We start from the raw sequence: 17,722 nt of genomic DNA, 5'->3' as shown, positions 1-17,722 counted from the left end.
TGACTCCGACGGACCTTGGTGCACCCAAGCCCAGAGGGCCTGCTAACACAACTCTTGCAACAACCAAGATCTACATTATCTCTATATCGTATCAATCTATGCGGTAGCACCGAGGCCAGCCATTTCTTGCGAAGCAGTAGCAAAGCCACCCTTGGCAAGACCTCGGAACCAGAGCCCGACCTTGGTGAGGCGCGCCTTAATGTCCATTCCCAACTCCGCCGTGCCGAACATGGTCGAGTAGTACATGTACGACAGCCAGCTCCTGGCGAAACCGGTGAACAGATGCAATGATAGGCCGTGCTTGTGGTAGTCATCGCTCAGGTTTTCGCGATCAGACTGCCAGACTGGGCCTCGTCAGCAAAACTGGGGAGGGGCCAAAGCCTCGTCCTCCACTCACTGGCTTGAGCGCAGTACTGCCCCAGGATGAGGTAGATGCGATTGGGACCATGTGTAGTCGCCAAGCTGTTATCCAGCGCGCGCTGGAGGTCGGATAGCTTCAGGATCATGAGCAATCGTCTGAAAGGTCGTCAGAAAGGCCACAATTGTGAGAGTCGACACGTACCTTGGGATTGTGCGTAGCAGCTCAAAGATATCGGCCACAACGCCCTCGCGATCCAGGATGGCTTTTTGGAGCTTCTTCTGATGCCTCGAAAGCGGCTGTTGTTCGTCCAGTAGTGAATTCGGCGTCTCCTCCTCGTCCATGTCCATGCTGATGCGCCCGGTGATGGCGCTTTCGAGGTAGGGGTACTTTGCGCGGTCAGCATCGCCCGCCTGCGCGCCAACGTGTACTCACCATATCCTCTTCAATGTTGCCAACCAACCGGGCGTACTTCTTGCGCTCCCGAATAGTCTTCTCAGACACGGGCGTCATGAGCGAAAGCCAGAAGTGAGCATAGTTGACTCGGAGATCGGACGGGATCGCAACGTATTGGCCATGGTCCAAGAGGCAGAGGTCAAAGTTGAACGGGGACGACGAATTCTGCGCCTTTGGTCGGATCAAGAGGTTGCCATGGTGGGGGTCCGCATGGAAGAAGCCATTGATGTACACCATTTGAGAAAAGATGCGAGCGAGCTCCTGGCTGACCTGGTTGCGGTCGATCTTGTGCTTCTTCAGGTAGGCGAGATCGTCCACACGAGAGCCGTCGATGTACTCCATGACCAGGCAGCGCTGCTCGGCCCACAGTACCTCGGGCAGGTACATGCTCGTCTTGCCGGTGAGATGCTGGAAGTCGTGGCGGCACCTCAGAGAGTTGGCCGCCTCGTGCCGGAAGTTCATCTCCAAGGGCTGCATCTCGTTCATCTCGTCGGCGAGCCAGTCGAACTCAAAGTCAGGGAAGACATGCTTGACAAATCGGATAGCAACGTTGACAGCCGCGAGGTCGACAGCCGCAAACTCTTCCAGAGCCGCATGCTGAACCTTGACAGCCACGGGTCGTCCGGAACGGCGGTCCACCGCGCGATGAACCTGGGCGAGCGAGGCCACACCGATCGGGTTCGGCTCAAAGTCGATAAAGAGGTCATCGATACCCATGCCCAGGTCCTTTCGGAGCATCGCGTCCACGTCCTCAACAGGCGTCGGGAAGCACTGGTCCTGCAGCGGGATCATTGCCTGTGTCCACTCCTTGGGAAGAACGTGCACAGCTCCGAGGTGCTGCCCAAGCTTGACGTAGATGCCCGAGTTCTTCCTCAGGGCCTCGTAGATCCTCTGAGCTGATCGACTGTGGCAGGCCTTGCGTTCCGACCGCAGGCGGGCGCGTTCCTCAGGCGACAGATCACCATCAGCAGCTGCCTGAGCGCGATCCTCCCTGGCAAACGTCGTTTTGTAGTCCCACACGTCCAAGACGACCGCCTTCATCAAGCGGGAGTAGCGAATGAGGGCAATGACAGAGTAGCGGAAAGTCGTGTTGAACTCGTAGAGAAGGTAACCGATCGTGAGGCCGACAGCCAAGTATCCCAGTCTCCGAACGCCACGGCCGGCGGGTGGTTTGGGCTTGGTCGTCTGCCCCTTGCCTGGTGGCGGCGGAGGAGCTTGCCCAGCAGCAGTGGGGTCTGTCGTCGTCGGCGGCACTGGAGTCGCCCAGGTCGCGGAATGCGACAGCGATCGGGTCCACGCCGACGCCGCGCCAACGATCGAGGCGCGTCCGCGTTCCGGCCCGAGTCTCAGCCGCAGCAGTTGGGCGGCGGTGGTGGGCCGCGAGAGCGCCGCGAGGGGAGCGCTGCGCCAAGCATTGCATGCGGCGAGTCGCAGGCCCCGTTGGGAGAGGGCGATACCCATGGTAGGGAGGCTCGTTGAGCTGGTCGGCTGGTTGTGCTAGCTCTGGTAATGAAGTTTGAACAACAACATTTTAGCACAAACGTTTGACCCGGGAGCCGGCAGGCAGTCGGCACCACCTAGCAGCCTGCAGCCTGCATCACGCATCTGACCCGAGTGCCTCCAGGTCGTCAGACGTGACACGGAGATTGACTTCATATCCGGTATTAATGAGTCATAATTAAGGTGCGCGGGTGATAATGCCCTTCTCGCACCCAGTTGCACCCCTGCCACCCGCCTTAAAAAGTCGACGATGCGTGTCCTTGACGTTTTCCTACTCATCAATCAATCTATGGTCTGTTTATTGTAGCTGCGGCAGGCTCAACTCTCCTGTCGTAGCCCTACCTTATGACCTAGACAACAGTCTGCCAGGATTATTTGCCAGCTCACTGTCACGCGCGCATTGTCAGTGCCGCATTGGCGTGGTGCATCTGGCCTGGGTCTTGCCAACATTTTTGTATCGCTTTGAATGTTACTTTTTGGCTCGATGTTCTACCTGCATATGGCTCTCGTGCTCTCGTGCCGTGTGTTCTCGCTCTCGATTCCATCACTGATCAGTTTGCTTGTGTCGCTCGGCGCGCAGAGGACGGATTCTTGCAGTTTGCTGTGGCCTTGTCAACATCGGTGCAATCTCACCTAAACGTGCCCAGCGCCCAACCTCCACCTGTCACTGAAATTTCGTCCACCTTCCGACCAGCGTCACCTCTGGCTCTGTTGTTGATCCTCAACCTTCTCCCAACATTGAACACCATACACCACAATGGCCACTACATTCGACCGCCGTCGAATCGCGGCGCCCGAGGACTCTCACCCGCCCATCTACGAGAATGCCGCGTCGTCGAGCTCAAAGCAGGCAGACTCTGGATCAGTCTGTATGTGTCCATCCTCCAACACCACCGGTCCGGCACTGACGCGCTACAGACCTGAAGACTGGACTGGTGACTCAGGCAAACGGAAGTGCATATATCGAGGCCAACGGCGTTAAGATTGCATGCTCTGCGTGAGTTGCAGCGATCTCGAGCTGGTGCGGATTTGAGCTGACGTGTAAACAGGTTTGGACCGCGTCCCAAGCCTCCACCCTACTCCCCCCAAGGCTCGCTGAACGTCGAGGTCAAGTTTGCACCTTTCGCAAGCCACTCACGACGAGCACCACTGAGAGTGAGCACCAATGGCTACCGGTCAAGTGATGCTGTCGCACGGGCTGACCGGTTGCTTTAGGATACTGAGCCCGTCAACCACTCGGTCCTCCTGACCCAGCTGTTGCTGCCATCGCTCCGCCTTCACCTCCTCCCCAAGCTGTCGATTGATGTCCACGTGCTCGTCCTGGAGGGTGACTCGGACGCGGCGGTTCTTTCGGCTGGCCTGACAGCTTGCTCTGCTGCCATTGCCGACGCTGGGATCCCCATGTCTGGTCTCACTGTTGGGAGCTCTGTGGTGGGTCACTCTACCGGCACTGCGTAGACCCCCAGACTGACATTTCACCCGCAGGCTTCTCACGACGATTCGCTACTCTTGAACCCAGCGGCGAGCGACTTGGCCTCTGCACAGGCGACTGTGACTGTTGGAGCCATGCCCGCCCTTGGCAGGATAACCAGCTTCCACTTTGTCGGAGAGGCGGACCTCGATGAGGCTTGCAAGGTGAGTCAGACTGCGTCTAGGTAGGCACTTCGAGAGTAGCCGTTAACAACAGCAGATGGTGGAGCTTGGCGTGACTGGAGCCAAGCCGACGCACACGATTCTGGCCCAAGCTCTGGTCGAAAGCTCTACAGCGTGAGCGCCATGGTCAGCATGGACTGAGAGCGGCCAGCTGCGGCGAAGCGCGTGTTGTAATCTTACTAGAGTCAGTGGCACAGCTCTACCAGCAGTCAAGGTGTGACAGTGACCACCCAAAGTCATTGCAGCCACAAAACGTCATTGAGGACAGTCATGTCTAGAGCATTACGTATGCAGTCATATTCCGTTCTGGCGGAAAACCTTGTGTCTAAACCGTGCTAACGACATGGATGATCTGTGCGCGCCTTGTTAACCTCGGCGGAAGCCGATCGTGCAAGACAATATGGCGGCTTCTGGTCGTTCTGGTTCATCCAAGGCTGCGTGGTTGCGGGCAGCGGTGGTGTGAAATACGACGCGCTGCTTGCCGACTCGGCATCGAATCCACTGTCTAGAATACGAAAAGTGGGCGTGGAAGCAGCCGCTTATTGGCGATTGAACGATTCTGTGGCCGCTACGCCTCGAATAAGCATTGCCCAGCTTTTGTGTGAGAGAGAAGACAGCGGCCGCAGACGAAGAGCGAAGAGGCGTTTGTTCGCAGTTGCCGCCATCGACCCCACTAGTGCCAAACACACTTTTAGTAGAGTTGTTGGGTCCTGACGCAGGAATTGCCTCTTTTGGGGTAAAAACACATCAGCACGGACCTGGTGAACGGGAGTATTCTTCACCGTAGCAGAGTCTACGGATGGCGTACTATCAACCAAGTTTACGGTGGGCGGGCAGACGGGCAGGCGGGCGGGCGGTGACGACCACCGAGCACCGAGCGAAGCGCGCGAGGAGGTCGTCAACGGCAGACACGCGCGGCAATGTCGGTTGGGCTGCCATGGGCTGGTCTTGGTTTGCCTTGTGCGCGACGAGGATTCTACTAAAGGGGAAATGTCGAATGGTTTGATTTGATCCGTCCGCCCTGAGATGTGATGAAGCGGCCCGTGGGGAAGAAGGTGGGGGTAGTGGCAAAACTGCGCGGGGCCCGAGAGTAGACTTCAGGGGAAGTACGACGCCGCTTAGTAGTTCAGGGAAACTACGAGGGTTAAAGCCGCAGTCATCGAGTGGAGGCGGCAGCATTGAGCGTTGGGGGGGCACAAGCCCACAGTGACGAGGTGCGCGGCGGAGGCGACAACGCGAGGCCTACGACTTCGAGACACAGAGCGGCGAGGCAATGTGTGTGCGAGCTTTGGGCCTTCAGCCCTCAGACGCCTCTGGTGGCCACCACCGCCTCCTCAGCCTCGGTATTCACCCCCCCATGCCTGCCCCTGCCTCCGCGCCTCTGGCCTTCGTCGACCTGCACAACTGTACCTGCCCGTTGATATGCGCTTACAGGAGCCATAACGAACAATCCGTTGAAGCCAAAGGGAAGGCAAAAAGGTACGGTAGAGTAGCAGAGAAGTGACGAGTATGACAGACACGGGGATTTCAAACTATCGGGTGTCAAGGGAAAGCAAGCAGGGGGGAGGGAGGCGAGGGAGGTGGGGAGAGGTAGACCGAGTACGTCTGTTGTAGGTAGTAGCAAGGAGGCGGGTGTGAGGCGGGCGATGAGGCGGCGGCAGAGGCGGCGGCGGCGGCTGCTGCTGCTGCTGCTGTTGCTGCGGTGGGTTTTGGCCAGGCGTTGTGCGTCTTTTATCCAGGGCTGAGTGACACGAAAGCAACCAGACAGACAGGAAGAGAGACGCAGAGCAGTCAGGTCGAGAGCGCGCGAGGTCAAAGGGGCAAAGACAGCAAGACGACAGGACCGAGTTTGACTCTTGCTCGACCTTCTTGCTCTCCGGTTTGCCCTGCCCTGGTCCATTCTGGCGTTGCACCCCCCGCACCCTCCACCCTCCCAACATTGCCATCCCTTCTCTTTGCCCCCCGGGTCCCCCGCTTTCCCCAACCTCGACCACTACTACCCAACCACCCCCGCCCCCCCTCACTTTGTGCCCCCCTTCCTCTCTCCCCCCCTCCTTTACACCTTTACACCCACACCCTCACCCCCTCTCCCCACTGTCCATCTATCTCTCTCTATCACACACATTGTCCTGTCGCCACCTCTCTATTGGAGCTCGCAACCGAACCAACGCTCTAGTGCACAGGCCTTAACCGAAGTGCACAGACTCGCAACCTAGTGCTCCCAACCACAACCCCCCGTCATCCTCAAACATGTCCGGGGCAATCAAGATGGAAGGCTTCACGTAGGCATCACCTTGTCACCCTTATCCCTCCATGCTGACAGGTCTTGTTCAAGGCCTTCCGCGAGACTCTCGTCGCCGCCTCGACCAGTGCTCAACCGCCCATTCTCGGATGGCTCCATGACTGTCGAGTCGTCCATCCTCAGCTCCCTCATGGATCCCGGCAGCTCTTTCCCCTCCATTAGTCATGGTCTCTCAAACCCATTCGACTACAGCAACATGGTTTCCCCTCACTCGTCAGGCATTCCTCTCCCTTCCAGCGCGTCACCCCACAGCTTCCAGCCGCATTCCATGTTCAGCCACTTCAACATGGGCACCGAGAATCGCGAGCCACCGGTGGTTGCCTCGTCGCTCGATAACAACGCGTCGCGAGATGACAGATCCCGTTCGCAGTCATCAAGTCGCTCGTCGCATGTAGGCAAGGCGCCTCCGGCTCGTTCGCGTTCTGGGCGTAAGCTGTCCATGAATGACATCCGTCCCAACATGCAGCAAGGTCGAGGGCGCGCCATCCAGCCACCGCGGTCTCTTTCCTTCCAGACCGACACCAGGCCCTCCGCCTCTGCTCTTCTCGGCTCGCAACGCGACTCTATCACTGGTGCCGACTACCCCTTTGACCAGTCGTTCGGTATCCCGATCCCAAGGAACGACTTTGGGCGGCCGATGTGGGGAGGACCCAGTGGCAGCGCGCCTAGCGTGCTTCCTGACAACATGGCCAGTTATGGTGGCAGCATTGACGGCGCTGGCTTGGACAGGTGAGCTGCTCGTTGGACAGGTCGCCACACGTTGGTTACTGACGCGATATTCAGCCCTGTGACCCCAGCGCAGAACATTCAGAGCCTGATTGGCGACGAGACGAGGAAGCAGCGTCGTCGCGAGTGTCACAACCAGGTGGAAAAGCGCAGACGGGAGCATATCAACGCCATGATCGAGGAACTGAACAAGCTCCTGCCTTCCAAGTTCAAAATGCCTCTCGAGGCTGAGGTTGCGATTGAGGACGAGGACGAGGAGGAGGCAACCGCCGACTCGCCCATCAAGAAGAAGGTAAGCTGCCTGCCCTCTGCCTTTGCATCATGACCAGTTGCTGACATGCATGTGTAGAAGACCAAGCGTGCGGCTTCTACCTCGAGGCAGCAGAAGGACTCTGCTCAGTGCAAGGGCAGGATTCTTAGCGACAGCGTCCAGTACATTCGGTGAGCACATACCCCCGGTGACTCCCCAGCCCACCTAACACACCACGCAGTGATCTTCAAGTGGTGAACGAGCAGCAGTCATCCCGTATTCGCTACCTTGAGAGCCTTCTCATGACGAACGGTGGTCAGCCGGGTGGTTCGTCGTGGTCGTCGCAGAACCTGGATGACCAGCCGCGCCGAGACTCGCTGTCGTACGCCCCGGACAATCTCGAGGCTATGCGTGCTAGCCCGGAGCCGGAGCGCCTGGTTCCTCTCAACCAGTCAACGTGGAGTGGCTTCAACTCGGCCCTCGTCTTTGAGCCGTCACCGACCGACGCGTCCTCGGGCGGCGACATGCAGCGCTCCACCCCTCTGTCTTCGGGCTCGCCCGAGACGGACAGCAAGGATGCCGTCGTGTGGGGCTTGATGGACTTTGCCGAGGAGCAGCGCTCTGCCGACACCACCATCACCCATGTTCGCAAGGACTCTCAGCACGAACTGCAAAACTCTCTCAGCAACATGGAGCTCGATGTTCCCCTTGACAGCAGACGTTCTTGGCCCGGCTTTTGAGTTGTATCACTTCCTAAGATGTTTGACAGCCCGTCATCGTCCCCTGGAGACAATACTGTTGTAGTGAGCGTGATAGCTCTCGGTTATAATTTCCTGCCAAAGTGTCCAAGTGTGTCGGAAGATGTAATGCCTCCCAAGTTTGTCTCGCCCTTTTTGTCGCGCTGCCAATGAGACTTGTGTGATGCATGCAAGTGAGAAGGTCTATGCTACGATGTACAAGGCAATGGCTGCCAGGCCACTTAAAGGGGTCAGTTGGGTGTTTTGCCACAAAGGTTCGTGCCGCGTTTGCCACTCACGTTGACAAGATGAACATTAGTGCGTCTGGTCGCATGGTCAGCATGACTGACAGTATCAGGGGCCAGTCAACTCACACTGTAAGAGCAAGAAGCTTGCCAACGTATGAGCTGTCCCAGCTGGGTTGTAGATCTGTGTGACTACCAGCTGGTTGGCAGCAGCGGGTGTACCTGAGAGAAGGATCGCCACAAATGTTCGGACTGCGATGTCAGCACCACTCGCTAGCCATCCGCTCACTTTTCTCCTGTGGGGGGAAGAGTCCGGTGTTCTTCCGCATAGCCTGGACGACAAATCTGGGGAAATGAGCACGGAGGCAGGCGGAGCGAAGACTACAACACGTACACGCTAAACACTGGGATTAAAATCACTGTAGCGTGGTCAGCTACAACTCGAAAGGGACACCACGTACTCTTTGACACAGTCATGAGCGTAATGGCCGTTAATGGAAGATCACGCCAACGCGAAGGGACCTTGGTGTAAGCGCCACTACTCATCATCTCCACGCACCGTCAGACGAGCAAAGCTCGCGCCGAGGAGAATCAGGGCCATCGGAACTGCGATCGCCCCAATGAAGATGGATGTCTCCAAGATGAAGTGGAGCGGGGGGTTACCGTCGGGCGCGTTTGGCATCCGAGAGCCAGTCCATCCAGGAACATCTGTAAGCAGAGCCTTCAACGGAGAGACAAGCGAGCACGGAAGGCCGAACACGACGGCCCATGTCGGCGGCGGCGTGTTGCGGAGCATCTTCATCAGCCTTGCGCCCCACTCGCGCCGGCGGTTCGGCGGAGTAGCTGGCGAGGGCTCGTTGCCGTACGTGCGCGTGTACACCGATCCCGAGGTGTACTGCTTGTCCGAGTGGGCGAGCTGGACCGACTCGGCTGCGGTGGTCGCCTGGCTGTCGAGTGGCGCCGTGGCGGGAATGCGTGGCGTCGCCTCCATCCGCGACGTGAACGACCGCTTTCGTGGCTTGATGGTGGTGCGGTTCGAGTCCAGATCCGACGCCTTGTGCGTCCCAACCCTTGTGGCACTGGTCGCAATGCTCTCGGCCCCGCGGTAGTCTAGTCTTTCGACGCTCGGCACCTCCAAGATCGGCCGCAAGTGTCCCGATGACGCTTCCGGCTCTGCTGGCTCGGCAAGCGCAATCTCAGCATCCTCGGCTCTTGCCGGCTTCTTTCGCCCGAGCCATCTCTGCACCGTCTCAAACCTCGCCCTCCATCGTTGCTTGAACGGTAACAAGTCCTCGGCCGCATGGTCGTCCGTAAAGTCCCAGGCGCAGAGCTAAAAAGGTAAGAGAGTGTGGCTCGGCATACCGACTTACCTTGTGGAAACCGAGGCCGAAGAACGTCGTGTTCATGACCAGAACGAAGATGCTGCAATGTCAGATCTAGTCTAGGCACTTGGGCACGCAGAACACCAACGCAATGTACGCCACTCCAAGGTCGACGTCAGTGGCAGGGTTGAATGGTGGTTCTCTCGCCATGGTCTGCACAACCGCCGTGGGTAGGTTTCCTGGCAAGGAGTCAGCACAGACTTTGCCACTTGGCCGGATCATAACCTACCCCAGTTGGACACCACACCCATCTGCCACAAGACCGGTTAGCATGTCTGGGGCGCCGATGCACGAGCCACGCACCACGAGGATACCCCATCTAAAGTCCTTGGGGACCCAGGCAATCTCCTTGACGATAAACGCACACAGCAGGCCGAGGATCTCGTAGATCACTGCCACCAATACCAGCGGCCCCATGGCAGCGACATTGTGCGGCGTGAAGGCTGACACCATTGACCCAAAGATCAGACATGGAAGAGAGATGTTCTGGCGGGTTAGTTGCCGCCACCCATCACATCGCGCAAGGAGCTCACCATGGTGACGAGACTGATGCCCTTGGCGGCGGACGGGGGAAGCATGCCTGCCTTGGTGGTTATGAAACCTGCCACGATGCACAGTGCCATCTTCAACGTAGGCGTAAAGGCTGCAAGTCGTCAGTCTCCTCCACTCCACCGCTGTTATCTGGAGGCGAGCGAGCGTCGCACATACCCTTGTAGATGATCTGCCCGGCATTTCCAGCGGAGGACGACATTGGGACATTCAAGGTCAAGTGAAGGAAATCGGATGTCAAGAGAGCCGCTCAATCAAGGCGACTGACGGTGACCTCGAAAGTCTGTCAATGACCTGCGACACCACGATGCGTGCGAATGAGGAGTAGCAGCAGGTTTGCACACTGTCAAGCGAAGTGGTGCACCTCTGCACAATCTCGGTGAAGACCGATCCTGGAGTTTCGGCCGTCAATCCGACCCGCGTGTGGATATCGGACCGAAGCTCCGGCCACTCCGTTGCGGACACTCCGGAGTTGGTCGCCACTGCTGAAGTATACGGTCCAGATGTTTTGCATGCACTCAACCCTCTTGCAACAACTCTTACCAAGTACAAACAGCTCAGAGATCATCTACAACATCTACTGGCCACTCTTCTTCTTCGTCTTCATCGTCTAAGAACTCTAAACATCCTGGCGAGCACCCCAGCCAGCGAATGGGCAGATTGGATACGTTGGCGACCTCTCGCCATTGAAACCGTTCTTCTGCAGCATGCAAAAAGATGCGACGTGACTGAGAGTTGAGATTGTCGACAATATCGTTCTCATTCCAGTGCCGCGGAGATGGGCAAGGAGAAAAGTAGGGGTTCTCAGCCGCGTCATCCGGAGGGGGGACTCGGTATGAGTGAGGGAATGGATCAGTGAATCGTCCCGTCTGTGCTCGACTTGAACAAGCACTCTTCACGCTCTGAAGGATTCGTCCCAGCTCCTCTACACCGAAGCTCGGAGGCATGCTGTGACTCAAGATGTGCGGGTCGAGAAGGGGATGTTGTCCACGGACACGGCATTCGTCCCAGTTGTAACAGTCGATCAAGGGGGCCAAATTGGACGGTGGTCGAGGCGACAAGAGCACGGTCATGCAGAGGGCGGCCAGCGTTGGAACCGGGCCACTCTGAGTGAGCAATCGAGTTGGCGCAGTGATAAGCGAGTTGCGGCTGCCGACAGCTGGAGATTTCGTGCTCTTGGGAGCATCGAGGGGGGCCTCGATCCAGCGATTGGGGTGCGCGGAGAACTGCTCAAGAGACAAATCCAAGATTGTGGAGGGAAGATAACGCTGGGGATAAGTTAGAACAAAGCCGAACACCACTTTCTCCACGAACAATGAGATTGTTACTGATATTCAACTCCTTCAGATGCCGAAGTTCGCCGATAGCAGCAGGAAGTGACTGCAGCCTGTTGCTCCCTAATCTTATCAGCACGGCGCTGGAACACTTCAAAAACACTTACGCAGACTCAGCACCGTGAGATTTCGGATGTCAAACAGGGCACTGGGAAGGCTAAGATGGTTAGTGGGCTCGTACGATGAATGTCCCGTGGTTACACACCTGACGAGAAGGTTTTGACTTGCGTAGACGCCAATGTCGGGGGCGGACCTTCGCTGGTCAGGCCGCAGTTGGTTTCGGAGCACTCCCCCTGTCTTGCTTCGACTAAACTGCCGTCCAGAGGTTGTGCTGTTTGGTACCAGCGCTGAACTTCCAACAACACTAGCAGCAGCTGGTGTCACAGAGCCTGGGGCCTGGATGGCCACTGCAGGAAGAAGTGCGTTACTTGGCCTCGGGCGCGCTGAAGTATCATCCTGTCGAAGTGTAGTGAAGAAGGCGGCGGATGCAGGGGCAGACTGAGTTCGCGAGAACCCACGGTCGCTCGGTGCCAGATGGTGCAATGTTGGAGACCGCAGGTCTCTGATAAAAGGAGAGGCGGGGCCCAATGAAGGCGACAAGGGCGATGAAGGTCGAGGAAACGATGGTGATGCGGTAGGAGAGCGAAGGTGAGAGAGTGTGACCAGGTCCCGCAAGTCGGCGATCTTGGTTGACAGAGACTGAAGCCCAAAATCTCTGAGATAGAGTTAGAGCGTGTCGCGAGAGGATACACACTGAATAATGAGGTCACTCTTGGCATTGTCGACACACTGGGCTACCCTCTCCTCCATCCACTCGTCGCTGCCGACTGCGCCATGGTGTGATGAGGTGGAAGCGGCCCAACTGTGGGTTTTCGCGTGCTTGGCGTTGGATTTTGAAGACGATGACGGAAAGGCGTCGTTTGGTCGCCTAGGTCGAGGCAACTTCTGGGACGACGAGACTGACGAGGGTGTTGGGTGATGCGTGTTGACATCCACAGAATGCAAGGTTGCAGCAAAACGGAGGGGGTTTGAGGGAATGGTGTCCCAGTTTGGCATTGGCTTGGAGGCCGCTGCGAACGGGTCCAAGACAACCATGGGAGCGAGGTGTTCGTAAAGGCGCGATGAGAATGGTTCAAGTTGCTTGTAGAAGCTGCGATGAGGAGAGTGCGACGGTCAACAGTGTGGATGGTTGGGTGTCTCCGAGCGCGTCATGGTCGTCGTCTGGCACACCCAGCCGCGCTGCAGCGCTTGTTTTGACGCTTTTGGCGGTGCGAGCATCTCACAGGCTCATCGACCCAGATCACGGATCCGAAAAGATTGTTTACGTAAAGTTGAAAGAACAATAGGACGCCTCTTTATTTAAGTAAACCCCCAATTTAAACACGTGCGTCCAGTCACAGACGCATCCGCACGCCTGCCTGCGCACCCGAGGGGGCGTTGAGTGGGACGCGCGCATCGTCATCGCGTTCTGGGCGGTGGCCTGCCCAGCGTCCGTCGCCAGTTGCCAGCCAGTCGTCCACTCCCTCTGTCGGCTTCCATTTACTTCCTCTCATCATTCCTTTCTCTCTTTCTTTCTCAACTCTTTCTCTTTCTCAATCCTTTCAAACCTAGTAACCTCAATCAACATGGCAGACCCATCTCAGGTCAGTACCAATCCACTCCACACCTTGCGCGCCGCCCATGCGAGCTGGGCAGCGATAACCAGAGTGGAGCGCTGTAATCAGCGGCAGCTTGTCCATCATCAGTGGTGTCCAACTGCTGCTTACCGAGCGTCCCAATGGCAACTCTTCCTTGTTCTCTACGGCCCACTGACACGCTGTAGCCTGTACCCGACGACTCTACCGCCACCGCTATTCTTCGTCAGAAGAAGTCGTGAGTGAAGTCGAGTTGAAGCCCCTCGGTCATGTGCTGATCAACCACTCCAGTCCCAACCGTCTTATGGTTGACGAGAGCCCTTCGGACGACAACAGCGTGGCTGTGCTCCACCCCAACACCATGGAGGCACTTGGCCTGTTCCGGTATGTGCAGCTTTCGTGGCCACCGCCTTAGCACTTGTGTTCCCAAACGCTGACACACAGCACAGCGGCGACACGATCATTGGTAAGCAGAGCAACCAGCGAGGACACACTCTTGATGTATGCTAATCTTCTAGTCCGTGGCAAGCGCAGGAAGGACACTGTCCTCATCTGCTTGAGCCAGGATGACATTGAGCAGGGCAAGATCTGCATGAACAAGGGTAAGTCACCCCTGTGGCGAATTTCCGTGGAACTTCTTGGTTGACATTTACAGTTGCTCGTGGAAACTGTGCTATCAAGCTCGGTGACTTCGTTCACGTGTCGGCTGCCAACGACATCAAGTACGGCAAGCGGTAAGTCACTCAGCCAAACACTATGGTTGGTTACTAATGCCCTGGCTCAGCATTCACATCCTCCCCTTCGCCGACTCCATCGAGGGTGAGTCGTTCTTCTGCTTACGCTGCTGTGCTTTGGCTAACTTTGCTTTCAGGTCTTTCTGGCAACCTCTTTGACGTTTACCTGAAGCCCTACTTCCTCGAGGCTTACCGCCCCGTCCGCAAGGGTGAGTGCGAGACCGTTATGGTAAAAGAGCACGACTGACGCGTGTAGGTGATGTCTTCCAGGTTCGTGGTGGCATGAGGACTGTCGACTTCAAGGTCATCGAGGTCGACCCCTCTCCGTACTGTGTAAGTCGAACCAGAGGTATCAGAACTACTGCTAACAGCCCTTGCAGATTGTGGCTTCCGACACTGTTATCCACACCGAGGGCGACCCTCTGGACCGTGAGGTCGAGGAGGCTGACCTTAACGCTGTCGGATACGACGACCTCGGTGGTTGCCGCAAGCAGCTGGCTCAGGTTAGTTTGCCGAACAGACGGCTTTGTTTGGAGAGTACTGACTGGACTTGTAGATCCGTGAGCTCGTTGAGCTTCCTCTCCGCCACCCCCAGCTCTTCAAGGCTATCGGTATCAAGCCTCCTCGCGGTATCCTGATGTTTGGACCCCCCGGTACCGGCAAGACCTTGATGGCTCGTGCTGTCGCCAACGAGACCGGCGCCTTCTTCTTCCTTATCAACGGTCCCGAGATCATGTCCAAGATGGCCGGAGAGTCCGAGTCCAACCTTCGCAAGGCCTTCGAGGAGGCGGAGAAGAACAGCCCTGCCATCATCTTCATCGATGAGATCGACTCGATCGCCCCCAAGCGTGACAAGACCAATGGCGAGGTCGAGCGTCGTGTTGTCTCCCAGCTCCTTACCCTCATGGACGGCCTCAAGTCGCGCTCGAATGTTGTCGTCATGGCTGCCACCAACCGTCCCAACTCGATCGACCCGGCGCTTCGTCGTTTCGGCCGCTTCGACCGTGAGGTCGACATCGGTATCCCCGACCCCACTGGCCGTCTCGAGATCCTCCGCATCCACACCAAGAACATGAAGCTCTCGGATGACGTCGACCTCGAGCAGATTGCCGCCGACACTCACGGTTACGTTGGTGCCGACATGGCGTCGCTTTGCTCGGAGGCTGCCATGCAGCAGATTCGTGAGAAGATGGACCTCATCGACCTCGACGAGGACACCATTGATGCCGAGGTTCTCGACTCGCTTGGTGTCACCATGGAGAACTTCCGTTACGCCCTCGGCGTCAACAACCCCTCTGCCCTCCGCGAGACTGTCGTCGAGATCCCGACCACCACCTGGAACGACATTGGTGGTCTCGACAAGGTCAAGCGCGAGCTCCAGGAGACTGTTCAGTACCCTGTCGAGCACCCCGAGAAGTTCCTCAAGTATGGTCTCTCTCCTTCCAAGGGTGTGCTCTTCTACGGCCCCCCTGGTACTGGTAAGACCATGCTCGCCAAGGCGTAAGTCTCACTGCGCATGGGCAGACGCTGACATGCAGTATCGCGAACGAGTGCCAGGCCAACTTCATCTCGATCAAGGGCCCTGAGCTGCTTACCATGTGGTTCGGCGAGTCTGAGGCCAATGTCCGTGACGTTTTCGACAAGGCTCGTGCCGCTGCGCCGTGTGTCATGTTCTTCGATGAGCTCGACTCGATCGCCAAGTCTCGTGGTGGGGCTGGCGGTGACGCTGGAGGCGCCAGCGACCGTGTCCTGAACCAGATCCTGGTAAGTTGTTGTGTGGGTCTTTCTGTGCCGGATGCTCACAAATGCGCAGACTGAGATGGATGGCATGAACGCCAAGAAGAGTGCGTTAGCCGCGTCTGGAGTTGTTCAATGCTGACAGAATCGTTCAGACGTCTTCATCATCGGTGCTACCAGTGAGTTTTCCCAAGGCAAGGTAGCTAGGTGCTGTCGCTAACTGTTGCGCAGACCGTCCCGACCAGATTGACCCTGCTCTTCTTCGTCCTGGCCGTCTTGACCAGGTAGGTTTCTCACGTTGACTGTTGTCCGAGCTATGACTGACCCCTGTAGCTCATCTACATCCCTCTGCCCGACGAGGCCTCGCGTCTTTCTATCCTCCAGGCTACTCTTCGCAAGTCGCCCCTCGCTCCTGGCGTCGACCTCAACTTCCTTGCCAAGAACACCGCCGGATTCTCGGGTGCCGATCTCACTGAGATCTGTCAGCGCGCGGCCAAGCTTGCTATCCGTGCAAGCATCGAGTCCGACATCCGCAAGGAGAACGAGCGTAAGGAGAAGGCTGAGCAGGCTGGCGGTGATGTCGACCTCATGGACGAGGAGAACGATGAGGACGAGGTTCCGGCCATCTCTGTGTAAGTTTTTCCCCACGTGTGACAACTCGGCATGCTAACAGTCGACAGCGAGCACTTCGAGGAGGCTATGAAGTTCGCCCGTCGTTCCGTTTCGGATGCCGACATTCGCCGCTACGAGATGTTCAGCTCGCAGCTTCAGCAGTCTAGGGGACTTGGCGGTTCCAACTTCAAGGTGAGTTCAAATGCGTGCTCCGTCCGGTCTTGTACTGACACCGTTGCTAGTTCCCAGAGAGCGGCGACGCTCAGCAGGGCGGTGCCTCCTTCCAGAACGAGGCCGACGACGACGAGTAAGTGGTTTGCCACGCCCGAGATGCTGCCAGGCGACTAACCAAGATCAGTCTCTACGCCTAAGCGCGAGCGAAGACATTCAAACTTTGCGATATGACGAAGATGATCCGAGTGAAGCAGTAGAGATACAAAGTGTCAGCGTTTGAGAAGTAAATGCATCCTCATGTGTTCGTTTCTGGTGGCTCTGGCGACCAACCCAGCCACAAACCCGCCAGCGTCGTCGGGGCAGAGTAGTCGACGCGACCCACCATCAAACGACGAGATGTCGAACTGCTCACGGAGCGTTGCAGCAAAGGGGAGACGTAGAAACTTGCTTCTGGCCACTGACCTCCTTCAGATTGATAAAGATAATGAGGATACTCACCATTTGTCCGTACGGAATGTCGTTTGTGCTGAACCATTCAGGTGACATTTCTTCAGTCCTGCCGCGCTTTCAGTTGCTGCAACAGGAGAACGACAGCCCTTGCTCACTCGACTAGGGCACCTTGCCACTGTTGTGCTGTAAACAGGTGTATAGTGATAACGATTGGAGCTGCTCCTTCCTCTTCGGCGCGTCGAGCGATTGTGAGCGTGCCCTTGGCTTTCATGTGCTGCTTGGCAACACATAAGCCGCATTCTTCCTGGGCACCGCGTCAGGACCAATGTTCACGTTCTAGGCATGCTGTCCATACCTGCAGCTCCCGAATGGCGCACTCCTGCATTGTCTCTCCTGGCTCTTGCTTCCCTCCAAAGCCGTTAAAGCTGTCGCGTCAGTTATCTCAGTCGCAGAGCCAACTGACAGCCCTTTGCCCAGCCCTCGCTTCTTCTTCCCAAGTAGCACCTGGCCTGAGTATCCGACGAGCACTGCGTGTGGCTGTACCCACCATGTTGTCCGTCTCGCCTCGGAGCACGAACACTAGCGAGAAGTCGCGGCATATTGAAGGAGCCTCGGAATTCGCTTCCTCTGGCGGGCAGCGTAGCCACCCGCTGGCTGGCTCCTGGTACACGAACAGATCCACATCTCGAGATGGAAGCATGTCAATGGTCATAAGTCGGTGTGGTGTTTGCCAGAACATGGGCAGAAACATAACTGACGCGTCGCACAGCGCGGCCTCCACTCTGTCCTGCGCCCTGCATGACGTGTTCGCGTGGTGGAAAACAACCTCCACCTCGGCACACTGGACAGCCAGCCACAGTGACTGACACATACACATGTTGCTATCTCC

The 17,722-nt window shown here is 57.3% G+C and overlaps 6 protein-coding genes across 8 annotated transcripts; 3 read left to right on the top strand and 3 right to left on the bottom strand.

Annotated features, from left to right (window-relative positions):
* Window positions 1–56: 56 nt before the first annotated feature.
* Window positions 57–2,318, bottom strand: SPBC15C4.02 (ABC1 family protein MCP2). The gene is made up of 4 exons (XM_062767016.1): window positions 794–2,318; window positions 563–747; window positions 398–516; window positions 57–344 (listed from the first exon to the last, which is right to left on the bottom strand). Exons 1-4 carry the CDS (start codon window positions 2,273–2,275, stop codon window positions 97–99), a joined length of 2,034 nt encoding a protein of 677 aa, XP_062623000.1. The 5' UTR covers window positions 2,276–2,318; the 3' UTR covers window positions 57–96.
* Window positions 2,319–3,015: 697 nt separating this feature from the next.
* On the top strand, window positions 3,016–4,233 carry mtr3 (Exosome complex component mtr3). The gene is made up of 6 exons (XM_062767015.1): window positions 3,016–3,183; window positions 3,233–3,311; window positions 3,364–3,469; window positions 3,530–3,745; window positions 3,800–3,949; window positions 4,005–4,233. Exons 1-6 carry the CDS (start codon window positions 3,072–3,074, stop codon window positions 4,083–4,085), a joined length of 744 nt encoding a protein of 247 aa, XP_062622999.1. The 5' UTR covers window positions 3,016–3,071; the 3' UTR covers window positions 4,086–4,233.
* Window positions 4,234–6,217: 1,984 nt separating this feature from the next.
* LOC62_01G000572 (uncharacterized protein) lies at window positions 6,218–7,985 on the top strand (the record flags this gene model as incomplete). Its single annotated transcript, XM_062767014.1, has 5 exons — window positions 6,218–6,249; window positions 6,303–6,998; window positions 7,053–7,287; window positions 7,345–7,436; window positions 7,487–7,985. The coding sequence occupies 5 exons, from the start codon at window positions 6,218–6,220 to the stop codon at window positions 7,983–7,985; spliced, it is 1,554 nt and encodes a 517-aa protein (XP_062622998.1).
* A 168-nt stretch (window positions 7,986–8,153) lies between these two features.
* Window positions 8,154–12,630, bottom strand: LRCH1 (the record flags this gene model as incomplete). Of its 3 annotated transcripts, XM_062767011.1 has the most annotated exons (13): window positions 10,318–10,466; window positions 10,143–10,252; window positions 9,913–10,095; window positions 9,839–9,860; window positions 9,698–9,788; window positions 9,598–9,649; window positions 8,787–9,557; window positions 8,689–8,749; window positions 8,622–8,646; window positions 8,517–8,572; window positions 8,357–8,479; window positions 8,282–8,306; window positions 8,154–8,223 (listed from the first exon to the last, which is right to left on the bottom strand). In XM_062767011.1, the coding sequence occupies exons 1-13, from the start codon at window positions 10,358–10,360 to the stop codon at window positions 8,187–8,189; spliced, it is 1,599 nt and encodes a 532-aa protein (XP_062622996.1). In that variant the 5' UTR covers window positions 10,361–10,466. The 3 variants fall into 3 exon arrangements, with proteins under 3 accessions (XP_062622996.1, XP_062622997.1, XP_062622995.1); XM_062767012.1 differs by lacking the exons at window positions 8,622–8,646; window positions 8,689–8,749 and having other exon boundaries at window positions 8,517–8,559; XM_062767013.1 differs by lacking the exons at window positions 8,154–8,223; window positions 8,282–8,306; window positions 8,357–8,479; ... (7 more) ...; window positions 9,913–10,095; window positions 10,143–10,252 and adding exons at window positions 10,740–11,426; window positions 11,473–11,555; window positions 11,600–11,649; window positions 11,698–12,207; window positions 12,247–12,630 and having other exon boundaries at window positions 10,409–10,441.
* Window positions 12,631–13,003: 373 nt separating this feature from the next.
* Window positions 13,004–16,692, top strand: cdc48 (Cell division control protein 48). The gene is made up of 19 exons (XM_062767010.1): window positions 13,004–13,135; window positions 13,315–13,364; window positions 13,418–13,510; window positions 13,576–13,592; window positions 13,645–13,728; window positions 13,782–13,860; window positions 13,911–13,945; window positions 13,998–14,069; window positions 14,117–14,193; window positions 14,232–14,363; window positions 14,417–15,360; window positions 15,399–15,624; window positions 15,674–15,704; window positions 15,753–15,776; window positions 15,829–15,881; window positions 15,931–16,229; window positions 16,278–16,401; window positions 16,452–16,516; window positions 16,568–16,692. The coding sequence occupies exons 1-19, from the start codon at window positions 13,118–13,120 to the stop codon at window positions 16,578–16,580; spliced, it is 2,436 nt and encodes an 811-aa protein (XP_062622994.1). The 5' UTR covers window positions 13,004–13,117; the 3' UTR covers window positions 16,581–16,692.
* LOC62_01G000569 (uncharacterized protein) lies at window positions 16,679–17,559 on the bottom strand (the record flags this gene model as incomplete). The annotated part of the gene is made up of 5 exons (XM_062767009.1): window positions 17,381–17,559; window positions 16,989–17,137; window positions 16,882–16,939; window positions 16,766–16,787; window positions 16,679–16,692 (listed from the first exon to the last, which is right to left on the bottom strand). The coding sequence occupies exons 1-5, from the start codon at window positions 17,543–17,545 to the stop codon at window positions 16,679–16,681; spliced, it is 408 nt and encodes a 135-aa protein (XP_062622993.1). The 5' UTR covers window positions 17,546–17,559.
* Window positions 17,560–17,722: the final 163 nt, after the last annotated feature.

This window comes from Vanrija pseudolonga, chromosome 1 (assembly GCF_020906515.1).
Source record: "Vanrija pseudolonga chromosome 1, complete sequence".
Taxonomy (NCBI): Eukaryota; Fungi; Basidiomycota; class Tremellomycetes; order Trichosporonales; family Trichosporonaceae; genus Vanrija; species Vanrija pseudolonga.
Note: the sequence above shows the minus strand (reverse complement) of the source record. Positions and strands in the feature narration are given on the sequence as shown.

Excerpts from the sequence above, each read along its gene's own strand:
- SPBC15C4.02 (XM_062767016.1), bottom strand. The coding sequence starts at position 2,275 with ATGGGTATCGCCCTCTCCCAACGGGGCCTGCGACTCGCCGCATGCAAT. Across the intron at positions 748-793 it reads GCAACATTGAAGAGGATATG|TACCCCTACCTCGAAAGCGC; the intron begins GTGAGTACACGT and ends GACCGCGCAAAG. Across the intron at positions 517-562 it reads CTGCTACGCACAATCCCAAG|ACGATTGCTCATGATCCTGA; the intron begins GTACGTGTCGAC and ends ACGACCTTTCAG.
- mtr3 (XM_062767015.1), top strand. The coding sequence starts at position 3,072 with ATGGCCACTACATTCGACCGCCGTCGAATCGCGGCGCCCGAGGACTCT. Across the intron at positions 3,470-3,529 it reads CACGACGAGCACCACTGAGA|GATACTGAGCCCGTCAACCA; the intron begins GTGAGCACCAAT and ends CGGTTGCTTTAG. Across the intron at positions 3,950-4,004 it reads ACCTCGATGAGGCTTGCAAG|ATGGTGGAGCTTGGCGTGAC; the intron begins GTGAGTCAGACT and ends TAACAACAGCAG.
- cdc48 (XM_062767010.1), top strand. Across the intron at positions 13,365-13,417 it reads ATTCTTCGTCAGAAGAAGTC|TCCCAACCGTCTTATGGTTG; the intron begins GTGAGTGAAGTC and ends CAACCACTCCAG. Across the intron at positions 14,194-14,231 it reads TCGACCCCTCTCCGTACTGT|CCCTTGCAGATTGTGGCTTC; the intron begins GTAAGTCGAACC and ends TACTGCTAACAG.